Source organism: Lepisosteus platostomus, chromosome 8 (genome assembly GCF_059453375.1).
Source record: "Lepisosteus platostomus isolate fLepPlt1 chromosome 8, fLepPlt1.hap1, whole genome shotgun sequence".
Taxonomy (NCBI): Eukaryota; Metazoa; Chordata; class Actinopteri; order Semionotiformes; family Lepisosteidae; genus Lepisosteus; species Lepisosteus platostomus.
Genome location: NC_142618.1, coordinates 12,273,166 through 12,292,608, shown reverse-complemented (window position 1 = coordinate 12,292,608; position 19,443 = coordinate 12,273,166). Strand labels below are relative to the sequence as shown.

At 33.8% G+C, this 19,443-nt stretch overlaps 1 protein-coding gene across 6 annotated transcripts in view; it reads right to left on the bottom strand.

The window, feature by feature from the left end:
• st18 (ST18 C2H2C-type zinc finger transcription factor) overlaps positions 1-19,443 on the bottom strand; it is a 133,970-nt gene that overhangs the window by 26,208 nt on the left and 88,319 nt on the right. For all 6 annotated transcript variants that reach the window (XM_088642456.1, XM_088642457.1, XM_088642458.1 and 3 more), the window contains 3 exons: positions 6,532-7,278; positions 5,118-5,252; positions 1,111-1,201 (listed from right to left, as the gene is read on the bottom strand). In XM_088642456.1, coding sequence (XP_088498582.1) covers positions 1,111-1,201; positions 5,118-5,252; positions 6,532-7,278 — 973 coding nt within the window. The remainder of the gene's footprint in view (positions 1-1,110; positions 1,202-5,117; positions 5,253-6,531; positions 7,279-19,443) is intronic.

The window sequence follows — 19,443 nt, the reverse complement described above, 5'->3', positions numbered from 1 at the left end:
TAACACTTCATAAATCCATAAATTACAAAATACATTGGTACATTTTGGTGAAATAAAGGAATGTATATTTAGAAATATATGTTATATTGTAGCTACCTGTAATGTTTACTAAAAATTAATTGACACTATCGAAACAATTTGCATATGACAGTACAATCAACAAGGAGGTAGTTTCTATTGAACACACCTTTGGCTTCGAACATAAAGCTACTCAAGTTAACAGTCTGAGAAGCTGCCTCACTGGGCATGTCTGTGTGGAAGAGAGAGGTAAGTCTGCCGAGTTGGCTTCTGTTAAAAAAGTAAGCAATATGCTTCTTATCTCTTAAACTGCACTATAATCGTGTTTTAATCTTCCTTGGAAAATATAAATATTTTAAATTGTACATTGCTGCTAATGTCATCAGATCTACAACTTTATGTCTGGATAATCCTTCATAAACTGCTTGTGCTATTTTTTTTTATAAATGTCTCAAAGCTCTCTGTCCTAACACCAGCCAGTAAGAGCTCTCTTCTGTCTCCTAGCGCCACAGCAGAGTGCTCTTTTTATTGACTGTAGCCATGTCATTTTAACTGAGACTTCAGTTCATGTGAATGGTACTAACCTTGCCCCCCTGCCCCATCCCCTTGACTTTTCTTTCAGAAGGTGTGCAGGGGAAGAAAGAAAGCAGCTCTGATTTCATTACTAGTGTCCATAAAAAGATATAGTATGTTGTCCAAAAATTGCTAGACCGGCAAACTGCCAGTGTCGAAAAATATGATGCAGTTGACAGCAAAACCAAATTTAAAATACTGTTGATATCTTTTTAAATATATTCCTGTTTCCTTACAAGTAAAAAGTGATACCTTCTACAGATAGTAACCTACATGTGGTCTATAAAATGTAACAACTTGAACTTTTATTGTAATTGTTAGTTATGGCAGATGTTAAGTGTACTGTTGCCCTCTAGGCATCACATTTAATTGAAGATTTAACGGATTGGCACTTAACATGCATTTTGAACTAGATGGGATGGAAATGCAGTTAATACATATACATTAAATCAAACATAATTTGTAATTAAAGACACCACACTGCAAAAAAGCACTATGTGGCTCTGTGGAATGACCTACCTCCTATGTGTGCTACGGTTGCTGTTGACGTGACCCCTTCCTGTGCATCCTGGTGTTGGGCACTTAAGGACATTTTCATGCATGGCAAGAACTAAAGAGAGAGAGAGATAATTATATTATTATTATTTTTATTATTATTATTATTATAAAATTAATACTAATTTATCAGCAGGCACTGCTTTTTACAACAAAGTGGAAGTGTGGAACCGAGCTTCAAAAAATCCTCGAAAATCCCCGATGATTATCTGTCTGTTGCAAAAATACTATGGTTCTTGGAAAATGTTAGAATTGGTCTATAGACAATATCTTCTAAGATGCTTACTCTTTTAATTTCTTACGAAATAATTTCTCTAAGATGAATAAATAATTGAATAAAAAAGTTGTAAGGTACTAATATGTGTTGAAGAAGTTCAAGTAGGTAGTTGTGTCAACATGTGTAGGCTGCAAAAGAACAAGTAAAGACTTATTCCACGCTGAAAGGAAAAGAAAAGAGACTCAATGTTTTGGCTGTGGAGCCTTCTTCGGGTCACAGCTGAAACATTGCTTCTCTTTTCTTTTCCTTTCAGTGTGGAATAAAACTTTACCTGTCCGATTATTATATGATTAATCCAAAAACAACAGCAAGCATTCATTTTCTGCCAAGTGAAAGTGTACAAAGATGAGAGGTTTAGAGCAATGTGCACAGCACTAAGTGATTTAACTCTGAATACTGAATATAACAGGTTTGCCTCAAGAATTAACCAAATGTGAAGGATTGACAGGACACCACTTATTCATGCCACCCACTTGTAGAAGTACAGTGAAACAGGCTCCATGTTTGCATAATTCTGACATGATAATATGAACTGAAAAAACTACTTTATTAGGGTGAGTTCTATTTCTGTTTTTAGAAGTAGAAGATTTGTTTGGAGCAAACACATTAACTGAAGACTGTCAAGTCCATCTGTAGTAGAAGTACACATGGTATCAAAAGCACCTGTCCTCAGTCTGATATTTTTAAATTTTAAAGAACATGACCAAAACAATCATTCTAAACTACTACATATTAACATAATTATCCAGTACTGTTACCCTTTAAAGAGGTAGGCTTTATATCCAAAATACACAGGTGCAATATGTATTTATGTCTCTGCTCTGTTATGTCTGCATACGACAACCTCTGGGATGCAAAATTGTGTATGCAATCCATGTATAATCTGGAAAACTGGCCAAAAACAAATGGGCTGGCTTACGTTAAGTCGTTTTATTGCAGGCTTCATATGTACCTTTAGGAAAGTTAGTCATTTGGAACAGGGACTAGAATGTTGCAGATGAGGCCATTTCCTGGGACAGTATTTAAAATAACCAAAATACTGTCTCCAGAAATCCTAACTGAATGATTCACTTAAACATCTTTCAAAGAATGTATCTTCTGTATGTAGATCTCGTAGATTGCATCATATGAAGCTACAGTAGTTCGTAATCCCCTATGTATGATCTGTCTGAGGGACACTGTGGATAACTTTTATGTATGATTTTGGGAGTGTCCAGAAGTTTTTAATCTCTGGAAACAGCTCTCTTTGGGTCTGTCCATTATTCTTGATCAGGATATCTGACACTTTTTACATTTGTAAGATGGTGACTCTAAACTTAGCGTTTCACTGTAGCAGAGATGGAACTATAGTATTTGACTGTGGCAAATAGTTGGTGGCGCTGTGTTGGGAGCCTCCACTACCCACTTCCTAGGGGCCCTGGCTGCTCTTTGTATCTTTTATTTGGAAATTGTGACTGCTACGCACGTCCTTGGTGCTACAGGGTAACAGTGAAAGCTTTAAGTGCTGTTGCTGCTGCAGTCAGAGCCTTGTTGCCTGGGGGTCTGATTGAAGCTGTTTTAGGGAGTCATTAGGTAGAAACTTGGATGGGATGAGGGACTTTTGTGTTGCGTGAAAGAAAATGTTATTTTTCTTTATTTCAGAAAATTACCTGTCACAATTTGAATCACATTTTCAAATTTTGTTCTGTAGTTTTATTTTTTTTTGGTCCAGCTATGTGCTGGAAAGTTGTGGAAGAGTGGACAAGACTGTGGGCTTAGTTGATGTAGGCTGTGGGTTCAAATGCCCAGGCAGGGGTGCTGGTGTATTTCTGAGCAAAATAATTATCTCATATTGCACTTGTAAAATACCTAGGTTTATAAATTGGTGACATATAATATACATTGACTGAAACACATTCCCTACAATCAAATGAAGGAAAAAACAGTGCACTGTTTCTGAATACTGGTCACCTTTAGGGGATGCCCTACTCACCTTGGAGGTAAAAACAAATCCTTACTGCTATTGTAACAGACGAATAAGTTCTGGATCCCGAAATGAAGTTTAAACAACTGAGTTTATTGCATGCAAGGAACAATTAGATCAAAGTATTATTCGGAATTTAAGTACAAAATGTCCAGTTTATACAGCAAACTTCAGCCGTTTCTGATGCAAATTGTTACCATGGTAATGGGGAGAGGTCACCTGTGTTTAGATATTCCCAAGACCTTGACCACTTTGAATGGCCGGTTTTATCTTTCCTTAGTTAGGGAGTCTTCATCTTGCCCTTGGAATCTCTTATCAGTTAACTCTCTTTCCTGACGTAATTCAAACGTGCTTAAGCATGGAATGTCTTGTGTCACAAGACGTCTTTGTGCAGAAAGAAATCAGTTAACCCCCTTTTCACATCTTATATCTTTCTTCAGTGCTGATTCTCTATTGAAAGACAAAAACGTCTACGTCAGTGCCTTTACATGCATTTTACCTTTCCACTCAGCAATAGCTGTAATAACAAATGAATGGGATGCAGCCTCATTCCTCATACTCACTACTTGGGCACTGTATGCAACTTGTGACAAAATAACGAATGGAGCTTGCTTACCTTCTTCTTTATCTATTTCATTGGAAGTATACCCTTTTACTTTGATCTGAGTGTTATGAGACTGAATGTACTGCAGGTCACAATACTGAAGATCATTATCATGAAATGTCTTTTGGTATGGGTAAATTGATTCTTCTTAAATTCTTACCTGCCTTACATGTACCTTTCAATGAATATTTGTATGAATATCAAAATTGTAGGAAAGCTAAAAATTGAAGAATGAACAGCAAACAAAATCCTGTGCTAATTATAGTCTGTACTTTAAAGGGAACAGGCATTGCTAGTTTCAATTGAAAATCCCACTTAGTATCCTTAGTTACTTTTCATTTCTGCGGAACACCTAATTTCCAATTAGTTTTAAGGATGTGCATGTTTATTTTTGAACAAGGGATTGTTCATCCCTTTGATTTGCAAATACTGCTTCTTTTTTTAAACATACATGCTTTCAAATTGAAAAAGTTAATTACATTTTTGTTCCTTTTGTTATGCAACCAAGCCTATTTTCAAAATTAAAAAAGCAGCACAACCATGGTAATGTATTTTATAAATAGGGGTTATAGGCAAAGGTCTGAACTACAGTAATTCAAGGTTTATAGTTTTAATTTTACCAAAACATACTTCTTTTAAAACAAAACGAGATTACAAATAAGATATATTCATGTTGTAGCGCCATCAACTGGCTGAACATATGCTTAAGGCAGTATTTCATAACAGAAAACTAAGGTATCAACAGTATTTGTCATTTCTGTGCAATATGATTTTGGCATTTTTCACCACTTGAAAAAGCTGAAAGGAAGCTGAAAGAAAATACACAGAAATGCATCAACAAGAAACAGACATCACCTGACAACTGCTCAGTAATTAATATAGCTTGTGTGTTATACTGCAAACGTCTAGACAGAGCATAACCTGTGACATCCACATCACCTGTGACTTGCATTATACTGTTGTATTACGAATGTGTATATAATACTATACAACATTACTTTTAAATATAGCTTCTATTGCCAATCACAAATTACAAACACAGTGCATAGCTGTGGTAGCAAGAACACGCTGTCAAACAAAGCTCTGACCATTACTTCAATATGTAGTAAACTCATCTGTTCACTTACTCTCAGGTGGTACTCTGACTTTATGTGGACATCCAGACAGACTTCGGTGGTGTGGGTAGAGCCCAGTCACATGGCCTGTACCGTCACAACCTGGTGTAGGGCACTTTATTTCTTTTTTATCAGATCTTGGAGAGTCTGAAGAGTTAATTAATTAAATTACATCAGCAAGAAAACTACATGCAGGTTCATGTTTCACAGTGGCATTGCAATTTTACAGTGTATCAGCTAGTGTTTAGAATTTCTTAAACTTGTACAGTATCTATAAAGAAAAACATTTTCTGAGATAACTTTTCTAAGATTATTCATTGAGAAACATTATCTGTTGAAGTATATCAATGTAATTAAATTGTCTTTAAAAGCTGTCCTGACATGTGAGGACAAACCCAAGAGAAAACAAACAAAAGGTATAAGCAATTGCTTTTAAAATAGGATATAACTTCCCCAGCTTTAATTAACTTGCCTTGATATTGCATCTTGTGTGGGATTTACTGTATATTGTATGTGTTTCCTAGAAATTTATATGGAATCAAAGGCAAACAAAAAAGATACTGTAGCCACACACTCTTTTCTGTGGGATGTTTATGTTTATGTTTTAATCTGTTCTTTTAGTTAAGGCTGCAGTTTTAGTCAGGGAATGCACGTCTTAATGCTTATCCATAGAAAAGATTACAACAGGGATTATAAATTTTGCAGCACTCATATGAAAAATAAGTATAAAACATTAGAAGCACTTAGGATTTAAGACTTACAGTTATGGTTAAATGTATAGTTGATTCCTTTCAAAATCCAATAATTTAACCTTCACATTGAAAAGCATAAGAGTTTACAGATTTTTACCAGTGTGATTTTTATGTCTAAGAGGATTTTCAACTTCCAGGTCAGTGTTAAGTAAGTTTCTAGAAAGCCTAGATAGACATATGGCAACTGGGAGCTAACACAAAGAAATGCTGGACAAATAATTCACCGGTCTGCATTTTCTAATCTGCATAATTGAACGTAATAAAAAACAAAAATAATAAAAATGAAATGTGTAAGACAAGCCTTAAATTGAAATCCTTCATTTTGTAATGCCATGTAAATCAGCTTCCTCTAACTAAACATTTGCCTACTTCACAAAAATGAATCTGATGAACTAAATATTACAAATGGTCCTTAGACCTACTAAGTTATAGTATATGTTTAAATCTATCCAGTATATATTAGGGACATATTAAGTAATATTTAAATCTGATGAACTGATATACCTATAGACACTATATATTTTATTTTCATATTAACAAATTAAACATATCCACTAATAATACAAATAACACACCTAAGCATGATCCTTAAACATTCTGTTAAACATTCTATTAGTCAGCTCTGACTCATTGATTCTTAGTCCAAAATTCTTGTTTATGTTTAAGCCATCTACCTTTACATCCGTTGTAGCTTTGCCTGGCATCAATGTCTATGAGTCTGTGGTGCCTCCTTTCCCCGCTCATCTGCTCCAGTAAGAACCTGTCCATCTCCTTGTAAGCATTGTGAAGAACCTGTCGCTGCTCAGACTGAAGAGCGATGGCCTGTTCAAGAAGGCTCAAGTTCCCTTTAGCCCTGTCAAAGTCAAAAGCGTTCTCCGAAACTTCTGAGGTCCAGACTTCATCTGTGTCAACTACCTCTGCCTCATCTTCACTTTCACTTAAATCCTTCCTACAGTTCAGGTCTCCTCCCTGAAGGCTCTGTGGTATCTTTATTTGGCCATCTGGATCTGAATCTGTTTCATCTGCGTCATACTTTCTTGCATTTCCTTTCTTCCCTGGTGAATCTTTTGTGTTCTCTGATGGACTTCCATTTATGCCATTCACCTTGGTAAAGTTGGCCAAACCATCCCACTCACCCTTCCTGTTCTCACAGCTGCGTTCGCCGTGCCCTGAAGAGCAATAAGTCACACTCTGAACCCCCACACTGACATTGTTTTCATCCTCCTTTGCTTGGTCTTGCACTTCACCTTCACTGTCTGGCTGTGTGCACTGAGTACCAGTTTCATGCAGGGAGCTTTCAGCAGTGACATCCTCAGACAATTCCTGTGATTCTTGGATTTTTGTGACATGATTTTGGAAGCTTTTCTTGCAAAGTATTTTGTCTGTGTCCGAGCTTTCTTCAGTCTTCTTTAAATTCCCACCTAAACATAAAGCAAAGAAAACCCACAGTTACTGCGGTGATATTTACATATTTAAGCCTTCGATCACTTTAAAAGGGAAATGAAAGTGGAATCACACAAAGGAAATAATTTCTTTAACTCCCTTTTCTTTCATTTTGAGACAAATTTTCAAAATATGTTTATTTTAGTACAAAATTAAAGGTATTTTGGCTTAACATTTTTTTCTTTTTTCAGCACTTACCGTACTGAATTTATAAGTCATTTTTATGGACTTTTCTCAATTTTCTATTTAGAATATTTTATACATCATATAATCAAATTAACGACATGCTTTGACAGTTATTTCAGTTCATTTTGGAAGGTTACATTTATTTAGATCATAATAAAATAAAAAAAAACAGAATTGGAAACTAAAGCAAAGCCATTTGGAATAAGAAAGGTGTAGGTAAATACAGCTGTTTAAATCTTTGCTTAACATGTTTCAATCTTAGAAAAGTACTTTAACCTGATGTCTAAACAAGAAAGAAAAAATGTATTTTCCCAAACATTCTAAGATTACAATGTCCTCAAAATGCTTTAGCACAAATGAAAACACTGAAGAGATTTATATTTTGGTATATTTAAAAAAATCTTTAAAATCGAGCAATACACCTCACGTCAAACAAGAATTTTATTTTATGTTATCCTTTTTACATGAAAGCAAGAATGGAACACATGTTTTCTACTTCTGTCTACTTGCATGTCTGCAAGTTGTTAAGGGTATGAAATCTCCAGATTATCACTGGATAAACACTGCTTATAACATTAAACCTTAGTTCTACAACAGTTCCACAATATTACTTGACTTGGTAATGAAATCTAAGAAATGAAAAATATTCTGAAAGTAATATACTCAAATTTTCATATGGGATTTTTTTAAGGGTTGTGTTAGGACAAACATACTGTAGGTCACAGCCATTTCTGTGAAAACACAGACCAACAGGAAATGAATATGTTTCAATACAATTTATTTTCAAACAGAAAATGCATTTTATCTTCCAGATTCTTAAATACAAAATATATTAAATGTATTGTATTTTCTGATTCTTCGACATTGACAGATTTGAACCAAAACTGTAACTGCAGCTCTACTGTACATGAATGTACTGTATATTAATGATATGCAAAGTGCATCATATAATATACTGTAATTCTATTATATTTTAATTTAAATGCTCACATAAATTCCCAAATCTTTAGAAAATGAATGTGCATCACATTGACATTAGTTATTTTGCTATTTTTACAGATATTGCTCAAACCTTTAAGGGTGAAGTTTATCACATCTGATTTCTATTATTATTTAATTTTATTTTTTGCTGCCTATGTTGTGCTTTTAATTTGAGCGACTTTGCTATTGTCCTGGTTACTATTGATTTGCAATGCCAAAAGACTACTTTTTAAGACTTGATGATACTTTATTTCTATTTTTCAATTATCTGAAGCCTGGAATATGTTAACATCGTATTAATTGTGAGATTAACCTGTTAGTAACAGTCTTCTACTTGATTAATAGCATGTTTAAAATTAAAAGATGACACTTATTGAAAGTACATGCAATGCTAAATCTTAACTCAAGGTCAATGGCTTATTTTGAATTTATAAAAAACGATTGCAATTCCTAAAGTGAAAAGTCCAAAAGACCTTAAAAATGAGATCAGGTATGAAGAAAAATAATTTTGTACCATGTTGAAAAGGACACCAATGGAGAAATATGTCTAAAATTATCTACTTTAGAACTTTAAGTTCTTTCATTGAGATTTAAGAATATATTTTCAAAAACTAAGTTTTGCTATTGAGTACATAGTAAATTTGGAAATATACTTCTGTAGGCTGTTTTGTCAATTAATGTTACCAATCCAAAAGCAAATTTCCATTACTAGGTGTGGCAGCCTTAGTGTCTGCAATGGGAATTTCTTGAGCAAAAGATTTTGTCTACAGCTGAGAACTGACCAATCCACCATATGTTTATTTCTGCCATGAGAGAAAAATTTGAGCATCCTTGTTGTTATGTTCTGGCTAGTATACAAGACAATGTTATCCAACAAAGAACAACTCATATCTAAGCATGTTGGAACTTCAATAATATAATGCTATATTATATTATAGCATTGTGACTTCTTCTAACAGGTCCATTGTTTTCAAAGACAACAAAATGTATTTGATATTTTGTGCCCAACAAACGGGTCCTCTGCAGCAGTCACTAATAAAACAGCCATTTAATGCCTCCATATGCCACTTCTATTCTTTAAATCAGCCCAATCCAACCAGAAATGCTATCCAAAAGTAAAAAACGAGCATTCTGCCACTGTTACACCAGGTGACCCTAATGATGCACCTAAATAAAGATGATGAAGTAAATGGGTCTGGTGAAGTAGGTGCTATAAACTATAAGATCCTGATCTCTGGTATGTTCTGCTGGTATGTTAAACTACTGTGGAGGCTGGTAAAAAAAACAGTCACACAAACAAGAGAGGACAATGGTATGACCTTGCCATTGTGATGGCACACATGGATTGCCAGTTCTGGGAAGGTCTGAATTCCTGAATATTTGCTGATAGTGGTGAATCAGTCAGTAATCTGTGAAAGAATGAGCTCCAGCTCTCAATGGTTAATTGTAACATGTGCATATCTAGTCTATATATTAGATACGGAAGAAGTAACACGTATGTATGGAAATTTCATTCCACTGGGGCGTGTATACACTTATTTGTTTGGATTTGTTCATCTGCTCATTGTTTTAATTGTAACTGTTATTTACTTAATATTTTTACTTAAAACTGAATTGGTTTAACATGCAGCAAGATGGATACATTGTTTGAATGGTGTTACAGTATATATAAGAAAGTTTAATTCTTTGTGCATGTCACATACTGCGTAGATTTAGCTTTTTACTGATACAACAATTCATTATAATATATTATTATGTATAAAAAGTTAGAGCTGTGCGTGCTGTATACAATAAAACAGAGTTTTATTATGTGGGTTGATTGAACATGTTGGTGTATATACAGATATTTACAAACAGCACCTACAGAAAGTCTACACACTTTCCAAAGTAGTATTTTGTGGCCTAACAGCCTGAAATCAAGACACATTAAATCAGAATTTATTTTACCATTGCTTATAAATTACATTTACAGATCTAGCCTGAATGACAGGAGAGAAAGAAGGAAGCAAAAAACAGAGCATTAAAGTGATGCTGCAAAATGTGGCAAAATGTTTTATGGTCTGACAAAACTAAAATGGGACCTTTTGGCCTAAATGCAAAGTATTATGTTTAGTGGAAAACCAACAAAGCACATTACCCAGAAAATACAGTCCTTACTGTGAAGAATGGAAGATGCAGCCTCATGTTACTGAGAGGTTTCTCATTGGCAGGGAGTGGGGGCATTGGTCAGGATAGAAGGAGTAATTAATGGAGCAAAGTACAGGAAAAGTACAGTGGAAAACCTCCTGCCTTCTGCAAGAAAGTTGAAAATGGGACAGAATTTTGCCTTTCAACATGACAAAGGCAGTCAAAGCAATTCATCAACGCACCTGTCTTAATCTGACTGAGCTTGAACAGTTCTGGAAGGAGGGATGAGCAACCATTGCCAAATCTAGGTGTGCTATGTTGGTACAGATTTATCCAAACAGAATTACGGCATAATCGAAATGTGACCTATTACATCTGGTTTTTCCTGTTTACAACTGTTTTTTGTGCAATATATGCTAGGAACATGTGCAATATGTTTTTATATTTATAATGTGTAATACAACTTTTTGTGTACTGTTCTGTTTTTTTATATATTCTGTACTGTGAGCAACTCATTTTAGTGCACTTCTCACTGACTGTACTGACTGTATTGTATGTATTGTACTGTTGTATTACTGTATCATTTCATTACACTGTGCTGTGTTGATTGTGCTAAGCTGCTGTTGCACTGCAATTTCCCTCACGGGATCAGTAAAGTATCTACTGTATCTATCTTATAGATTTTCTTTTGATATTACTTTTCAGAATGTTTGAGTATTTGTTTTTTACATTGAGGTTGTGTGTTACAATGTGTTTATAAAGGTAAAATAAATTCGTGATTTCAGCCCACAAAATGTACAGTATTACTTTGTAAAGGGTGGGTAAACTTTCTAAAGGAACTGTACTATAAAAAACGTAAAGGGATCAAAATTACAGTGCAACCAAAACACCATTGTCTTAGAAAGCTAATGAGAAGGGAAATCTATACCAAAACCACTACCTCATGCAGAAGGGTCATTTTAAAAGAAAATGTAGTCATATATATGATTTACTACCATTTTACTTCAGTATTCAAAAGCTACTATTACATATTGTTAAAATTTGCCTCTCAATCAGAAGACTGAAAACAGCTTTCACAATTAATTGAGACATGAGAGATATAAAAGATTTGATCAAGCAAGTGCTGACAGGCATCTATAGTATGTTATCTCTAGACTATCACTGAACCAAATATTTATTACCCTTAATAAATTATTCAATGACCTTCTTTCAGAGATTGCAGTTTTGCAGGATATCAATAGTTCTGTCTGCGAGCAGAAGCAAAAAAAAAAAAGAACTGCATACAGTATGTTGCATACTATGCAATGTATATACTAAAACAAAACAAATGTGGACATGATTCAATCTACTAGTTTAAGAAAAGTACTCTCCTTTTCCCGTTTATCCTTAGTTTCACAACACTGCACATATTGTAGATTCCAAAGCCGAGCAACATCTGAGCCCTAAAGCTAAAATAGGTGTAATTATTAATCGATTCAAAGTCAAGGTAATACATCACCCCCCTTAAAATTTCCTCTTTTCAGTAGCACTTGCTTGAAGAAATTCTCTCCTAATATCTGAGACTTTTTACTTATACTAAATGATTTTGGCACAGGGTTTTTTTTTTATTTGAATCTATATATAAGTATCTTCATTCATGACACAGAATAAAGGCACCTTATAATAAAGGAAAAGCAAACACATTGGAAACACGGCCTGATGTGGGCTAGAAGGCATTCACCAGCCTCGCAACAGAAGAGAAAGCAGTTTCCCAAGGTCTGAAGCCCAATTTCAGAAACTACAAGAAGGTCAGAGTCTAAAGAATGCAAACAAAATATAAGTAATCTTAGAAAAGACTTCAAAGGAACCTGATTGAGTCATTCAAAATCCTGAAAGGCACTGAAAAAGTCAGCCCTGCGTATTTCAAAATAAGTTCAGAAACAGTAACCAGTACACAAGTGGAGTCTACAGGATGTGGAGGTTTTTAAGACTGAAAACAGAAGGCACTTCTTTACACAATGGCTTGTGGAAATATAGAACAAGCTACCTAACAATGTTACTGAGACCGAAGAAACAGCTGAATGAGGTTCTGTGGGCAATTATAAACTATAAACTATAAACTACTAAATTGGCTAGATCCTATCATTTTGAAGTGGAAATGTTTGTGAATCCAAGAGGATTTGGTCCATATTCCCATTCCGCTTTTGACTGCCTAGAGAATATTCTTCCAGTCAGTTTGGGGGTTATCCAAGTGTTCTTGGGGAAATTTGAAACGGACTATCCTCCCATGAACATTTTCTGTGATTTCCTGGTTGAGTTTCTGTGTTACTCTTAGAGATCTTGGTAGTACCATCTGTCGTGGATAGACTCGTCATGGTTTTCAATATTTGACATGGATGGATAAAGTCTCAAACATATATCAATGGTATTATAACCCTCTCCAGAATGATGGGCAACTGTTCTTTTTCTACTACCCTGCACAGTACACAAAACCCAAAAAGTTTCTTACCATTATATACTGTACAATAGGACAGGGATGCCAAAACTCCCTGTCCTACTTGTTTGCTTATGAACAAATTATTTAACCTTTTGAATCTAATTACCAATTTTGAGTAATTTTGAATCTAATTGTGCCAAGTAAACTTAACTTATTCACATACACAGATTCTTAAAAAAGCACAACAAATTATGATGTGACCTGATTATTGACATATGGATACCATGCATTAGGTACAATACCAAGTGAAACTTGTCCAACAAGAAGTAAATACTATATGTGGTCAACACAAAACAAGTCTATTTAATATGTGAAAGTTGGTTTATATTGAAATGAAATTTGATGAATGCTGTTCTGGACATTAGTTTATTAATAGAATGATTAACATGATGACAGAAATGTATATTTTTTATATAATTAACAATTGTTGAAAGGATCCCAAAATGCTTCACATATGAATGAGACCCACTTCATTCCCCACTGAAGTGCAGCATAGACCTGGAGCAGCCCCACTGCACAGCAGATCACGTGAAAAAATGATAAATTGCCTCAGCAGCTGAATTAAGGGGAAACTTCAGATCGGCCTTATTGTTCAAACCTAACTCTAATTATACAAATAGTACCATAGGATCTTTAATGACCAAATAGTCAGGATTTTGATTTAAGGTCTAAGCTGAAGGACACGAAGGATTGTCCCTACTATAGCACATTTTCCCCAGCTACTATAGTGGGGAATTGGATTAGAAATTTCAGTGGGAATACTTCCATGCACTGTTCCACCAGAACCACATACAGCAGCAACCTGGTTTTGCTTTGAGGTCTCCCATCACAGTACTGCCTAATCTGGCCTCTAAGATTTAATGAGATTACGTTATAAGGAAGGTACCAGTGACATCATTATGAATAATAGTTATTTTCCCTATACCTAGAATTCACTGGAAGAAATTATTTTAGAACACAGTAGTTAGATGGTATGCCAACATATATATATAGCTGATCACATGTTCCTCTGTTCTCATAGTATTCCCTCCTGGTGTCTTTCACAATAAGGCAAAATCAAATTTTAAGATATGTGCTAATGGACTAAGTTTAGCACAAATAAGTTCTTATAATTTATTTTGTTCTTGGCTTCCCTTTAACCTGGTCCCTTCCCTGATATAAACAATGTACTGCATTTAGCATTATTTTGTTGAAATTTTATTGCCCACAGTTGCAGCTGAAAGGTTTTTTTAAATAAACATAAAAGTGATAATTGCTATAAGTGAGGATAGGTTGTGTTTCCACACTGATTAGTAATTTAAATTGTGCCCCTTTTGAAATAATTTGCTAAGATTCCTGGCATGGAGTACAACATGTAAACTATTTTAACAATTACATGTACCTTATAAATGATATAGCATTCTTAATGGTGTGGCATTAAGCAGTAAATCTGTTATTTGAGGACACAACTATTCTTGTATATTTAGAAAACACACTGTTTTATTTTCATGACACCTACAAATGGAACGATTTTAAATTGCACTTTAACTACAATCTAAACAGAAAGTAGATGTTATGCGTAAAATATAAAGACTACCAGTGATGTACATTTTACACATAAAAATCATAACTTCAAAGCATTTATTAAATTTGTTTAAAAAATATAACAGTTGTGCTGTACTGCACACAGGTAAGAATAAGAAAATGAACAAATGTGCACTACTACATTATTCTTTTGATATATATAGTGTATGGAAATTATAAACCAACAATAAGCACAAATTACAAACAATCATGAATATATCTTCTTTTGTTTTCCTTTTATTCACCATATATTTAGTTTTTATATAATGTAAATAATCCTCAATTAAAATGGGAACAAATGCATGTCTCCTAGCACAGTCCAAAAAGATCCATTCTAATGTGTGCAGAGTTCAGATGCCATCCTTACTTTCTGTGGGTATTTCTCCCAGCTTCATGGGGACATTTTATTTTGTACTTCAACATGCACTAGTTTAGTATCTTACAAAATGTGTTTATTATTGCTATTAGCACACAGTTTACAGAACTGGATGTACTGTTTATGGTAGAATATTTATATAATGTCTTAGTTTGTTAGAAAGCAATGTTAACTACATTTGCAGCATTACTAGGATCATTACCATGTTGAAAAATCTTTCCAAGTGGGCAATTTACAGAAATAACTGTGCGATCTTTTAACACATTGGCATTTCATAAATTAAAACATATATTTAGAAAGATATTTAAAATATTTTTAATGAAATATGCTTTCCTATGAAATTTACAGTTGTTGCTATTTTAATGTAATAAAAAAACTAACTGTAAGAAATCCAGTACAAGGCATGTTACCATTATTATTATATATGAAATTTGATGGACTTATCAAAGAAACATCCTTAAAAATTAAAATAGCCAAGGAGCTTCACAATATTCTGATATTCACCTGTGTAAGTAATAAACACACTATAAAATATATGTCTGTTCTAATTATATGGTATAAATAGTATATTAACCATATACAATATTAATACATTATTGACAAATTAATGTTATAAATCTGGAGTAACAAGACGATAGTCCTGTAGACTAATATTTTGTAATTAATTACTCTTATATTTCATTATTTTATTTAATACTGTACATAATTACACCACTGTCCTACAATGCATCTTCTTTTCTCAGAGAAAATCTCCTAAAACTATCGAAGATTTAAATAAGCATATCATGAATAACTTCTGGCTCTACATGTACAATCTACATACTGTAAGTGTAAAGGATGAAGTATAAGTAAACTTAGTACCCTCCTTGTAATATATTATGAAAAGGACTTGTCAGACTTTGAAATAGTTATATGTGATTAGCTGTATAATTAGGCATTTGTTACTGTAGACTATTATAAAATAAAACATTATTGCAAATGAGGTAATACAGACTGCTATGATTTAGGTTTAACAGAGGTTTTACAATGTTCTTTTTATGCAATAATAGATCAGTTCTATAAAGATATCTGCTAAGACTCTATTTAGCTGCACAAAGCTCTTTTAAATGACACTAAAAATGAAAATATACCAGATTACATGCATCTGCAGTTAATGATCAAGAATGGTAAGCTATCATCTGGATTGATTCAAGAAAATCTCTTTTAATCCGTCAAATCATTAAAACTAACTTGCTGATAAGTCTCTTTGGGCATAAGGGTTTAGCAAAAGCTATATAAAGTAGATGGCTGATCTATCCTCTAACATTACGAGGAGTTAGAGAACAATTTAAATATAACCCAGACTAAGACTATTAGAGAAGACTTGAAGAAGATATGATATGTTGATTATTTGAGAATCAGTCAAATACACACAGCAGGCAAACTCTTTTGCAGTACTGATATTAACAGGCACACATTGATCTCTATAAACAAAAATCATCTGTAAATACTATAGGAATATATTGTATGATTTAAAAGTTAAAACATGTCTCAAAATCTTGCATTACAAAACCAGCACGGCTAGTACAAGTAACTAATCAACAACGATAATTCAGAAGATATATGATCTTTTCCTCAGAATAACATCTTGAGTGTCATGAACCGAAGGGCACTGTTATAAGTAGATCCATATACTGAGATTGCATTGTGAAAATAGTAATCTCACCATTTTCATATATAAAGCATGCATATAAATGCACATTTTTTATATGTATACACATTTAAAATGTCTTTTGATTACACTTTAGTGCACAAAAAAGAAACAAAGTAAAATTAGAAACCATTCGATGTATTACGATTCCAATAAACACACAAGCAAATCCTTCTCATTGTTTTAAGGATTTGCTGACTGTCAAGCACTGAAACATTCTTTGCCATGAAGGATTGAGAATATATTGGTATTTTTGGTCAAATGTTCTTCTAGCTTCAAATGATCTCCTATATCTTCTTTATAAAATACAACAGTAGTTCATTAATTACAATTAAGGCTTTGCAGTATCCAGACCAAACTGGATTTGTGAGGTGTGCAGCAGTCTGATAATAACCTTCCTGCCTTACTGTGTAGGGAGACATTTTAATCTAAATAGATTTAAAAAAAATCAGTGAGCCCATCCAACAAATAGATTAAAAGTTAGTCAGTTATGCTTAGTTACAATTAGCAGAACAGGCAGTGAGCACTTGTTTTTCATCCAGATGGATGCACAGCCTTTACAAAAAAACTGAAAAAAATTTCTTGGATCCCTACTGTGGTTTCTATATTGGAACAGGTGATTGGTTTGTACTCCAGAATAGCCATTACCGGAGCTCTGCAGCAGAGCAGAAGCTTGGCTCACATCTACTGCAGTACTGCATGACCAAATGGGAGGCTTTTTTTCCTGTTATGAAATGCAGATATTCACAGCATCCCACAGGCACTGATTCTTATGGCTTTTTTCACTCTAGCTGTCATTTGATTTTCATATACAGACATCCCTTTTTAAACATGCAGCGATCTTAACGAGATCTTGTCATTTTGTTAACACCAGTCCAAAGACGTCTCTTCAGATATAAACAGGACTAGGAAAAAAATATAAATTAAGTTTTCAGAATAACGCCACTGATGGTTAGGGGAGTGCAAAAAGGGTTATGATAATTGTAATGTAATATGAACTCAGGAAACAAATAAATGCCATTTCCAATGAATCTGCTCAATTCATTGAGCTATTCTCCTGGTCCACTTAACTACCCACATGTGTACAATAATGAGTTGTAGACATTATGCCTAATTATGCATATTTGGACTGTGTTAGAGGGCCTAACAAAAGCTCTCGAAAGCAACAATTACGTCTGTTGCTTGGTTACATAGTTTAAAATATACCTATTAAGTGCAGATTATAGGGGACTAAAATGCACATGTAAACCACATGTATTGTTGCCAAAATGTTGTTCATAATTCAGTTCATTACAAGCTCACACTGTTTTGTCTCTAGAAAGGACAGTGCTTTTAAATAAAATATTAATCATCCTTCATGGAAGGCATTTTACTGTATTGTCGCCAAAATGGTGTTCATAGTTTGTTTCATGACCACTTTACCCTGACAAAACAGACTATTTTAAATAGAATATTTATCTTCTATCCTTAAGGGAATACATTGCACTCTTAAAAAATAGCTTTTTTTGTTATTAGTCTGATATATAAAAACATTCCATAAGATACGAAAGCTGCTGTGTGTCTGGCCGATATATTATTCATTGAAGGGGAACCCTCTGAGTATTTTCAATTAGTTTGCAGTAAGTTTTTCAACTTGCACTGAGGAGGGAGAACTTCTCTGGTTATTGTACTTTACCAGAGGCATAAAAAACAACTCACAGTCCATTTCCATTCAATCATTTTCCATACAATAACATTAACGGTTTAGATCTACTGTATAAATTCCTATGACTAAAAACCACCACAGGAATGTAGCTTTCTAACAATACTTGGTTGAATGAGTATTGCATTTTAATAATTTATTCATTAAAACATACTTCTCTGTCATTAGAATATAGTATATGTGAGCTTGATTTAACAAAGAAGTAACAACTAAACTTCTTTCTGTATGTGCTTATGAAACAAAATCAAATTGATATCATTTGCTACATGGACTTTTAAACAAAAGTTCACGAGAAGGTCAAGCTCTGATGCCCACTTGCACTACAATATGCCTACAGTATGTTTAAATATTATGCTTTTTTTCTTACTCCTTTGCATGTTTTGTTTTGCATCCTCTTTATTGTCGCCCTTGAAGCAGAATCCTGGTTCATTCATCATTAAAGGGGTGGGGTTCCAGCACCCCTTAATAACAGAATGCCATTCTCCTCAGGCAGGTCAGTTACTCCTATAAAGCTTTCTTTTTGAATAGTGCCTCTTCTCCATCTTAGTGTTTGACTGAACTACTGAAACATATTGTACAGTATATATATACATTTTTACTATTATATTATTATGTTCTAATGTATTATATTCATCATTTAATAATAGTATTTGAACACTTCTATGACTTGTAGCCCTCCTGTTGTTTTCAATGGTCTTTTTCCTGGGTCTAGCTTATTTGGTGTGCTTTTTTTCCCCAAAGAGAATACAATGATTGCATTGTGTACAGACCATATTCTAAAAATGGGACAAAGACAATTTTGTTGTGTCCATTCTGTAGAGATATTTAGAGATGTTCTGAAAAAAAAAACTTTTGTGGAAATACTTAAATACTTGTGGTCCTGTATAAATATTAAAAGGGCTCAAACGTTCAAATATAAGAAAACTGTTAAAACTATAGCAAAACTCTAGCAAAGCCTACCAGCATCCCTTCTTTTACTGCTGATTTACATTTCTTTATATCTTTAGTTTCTCTTTACATTTGATTTTTCTTGATTTCTATT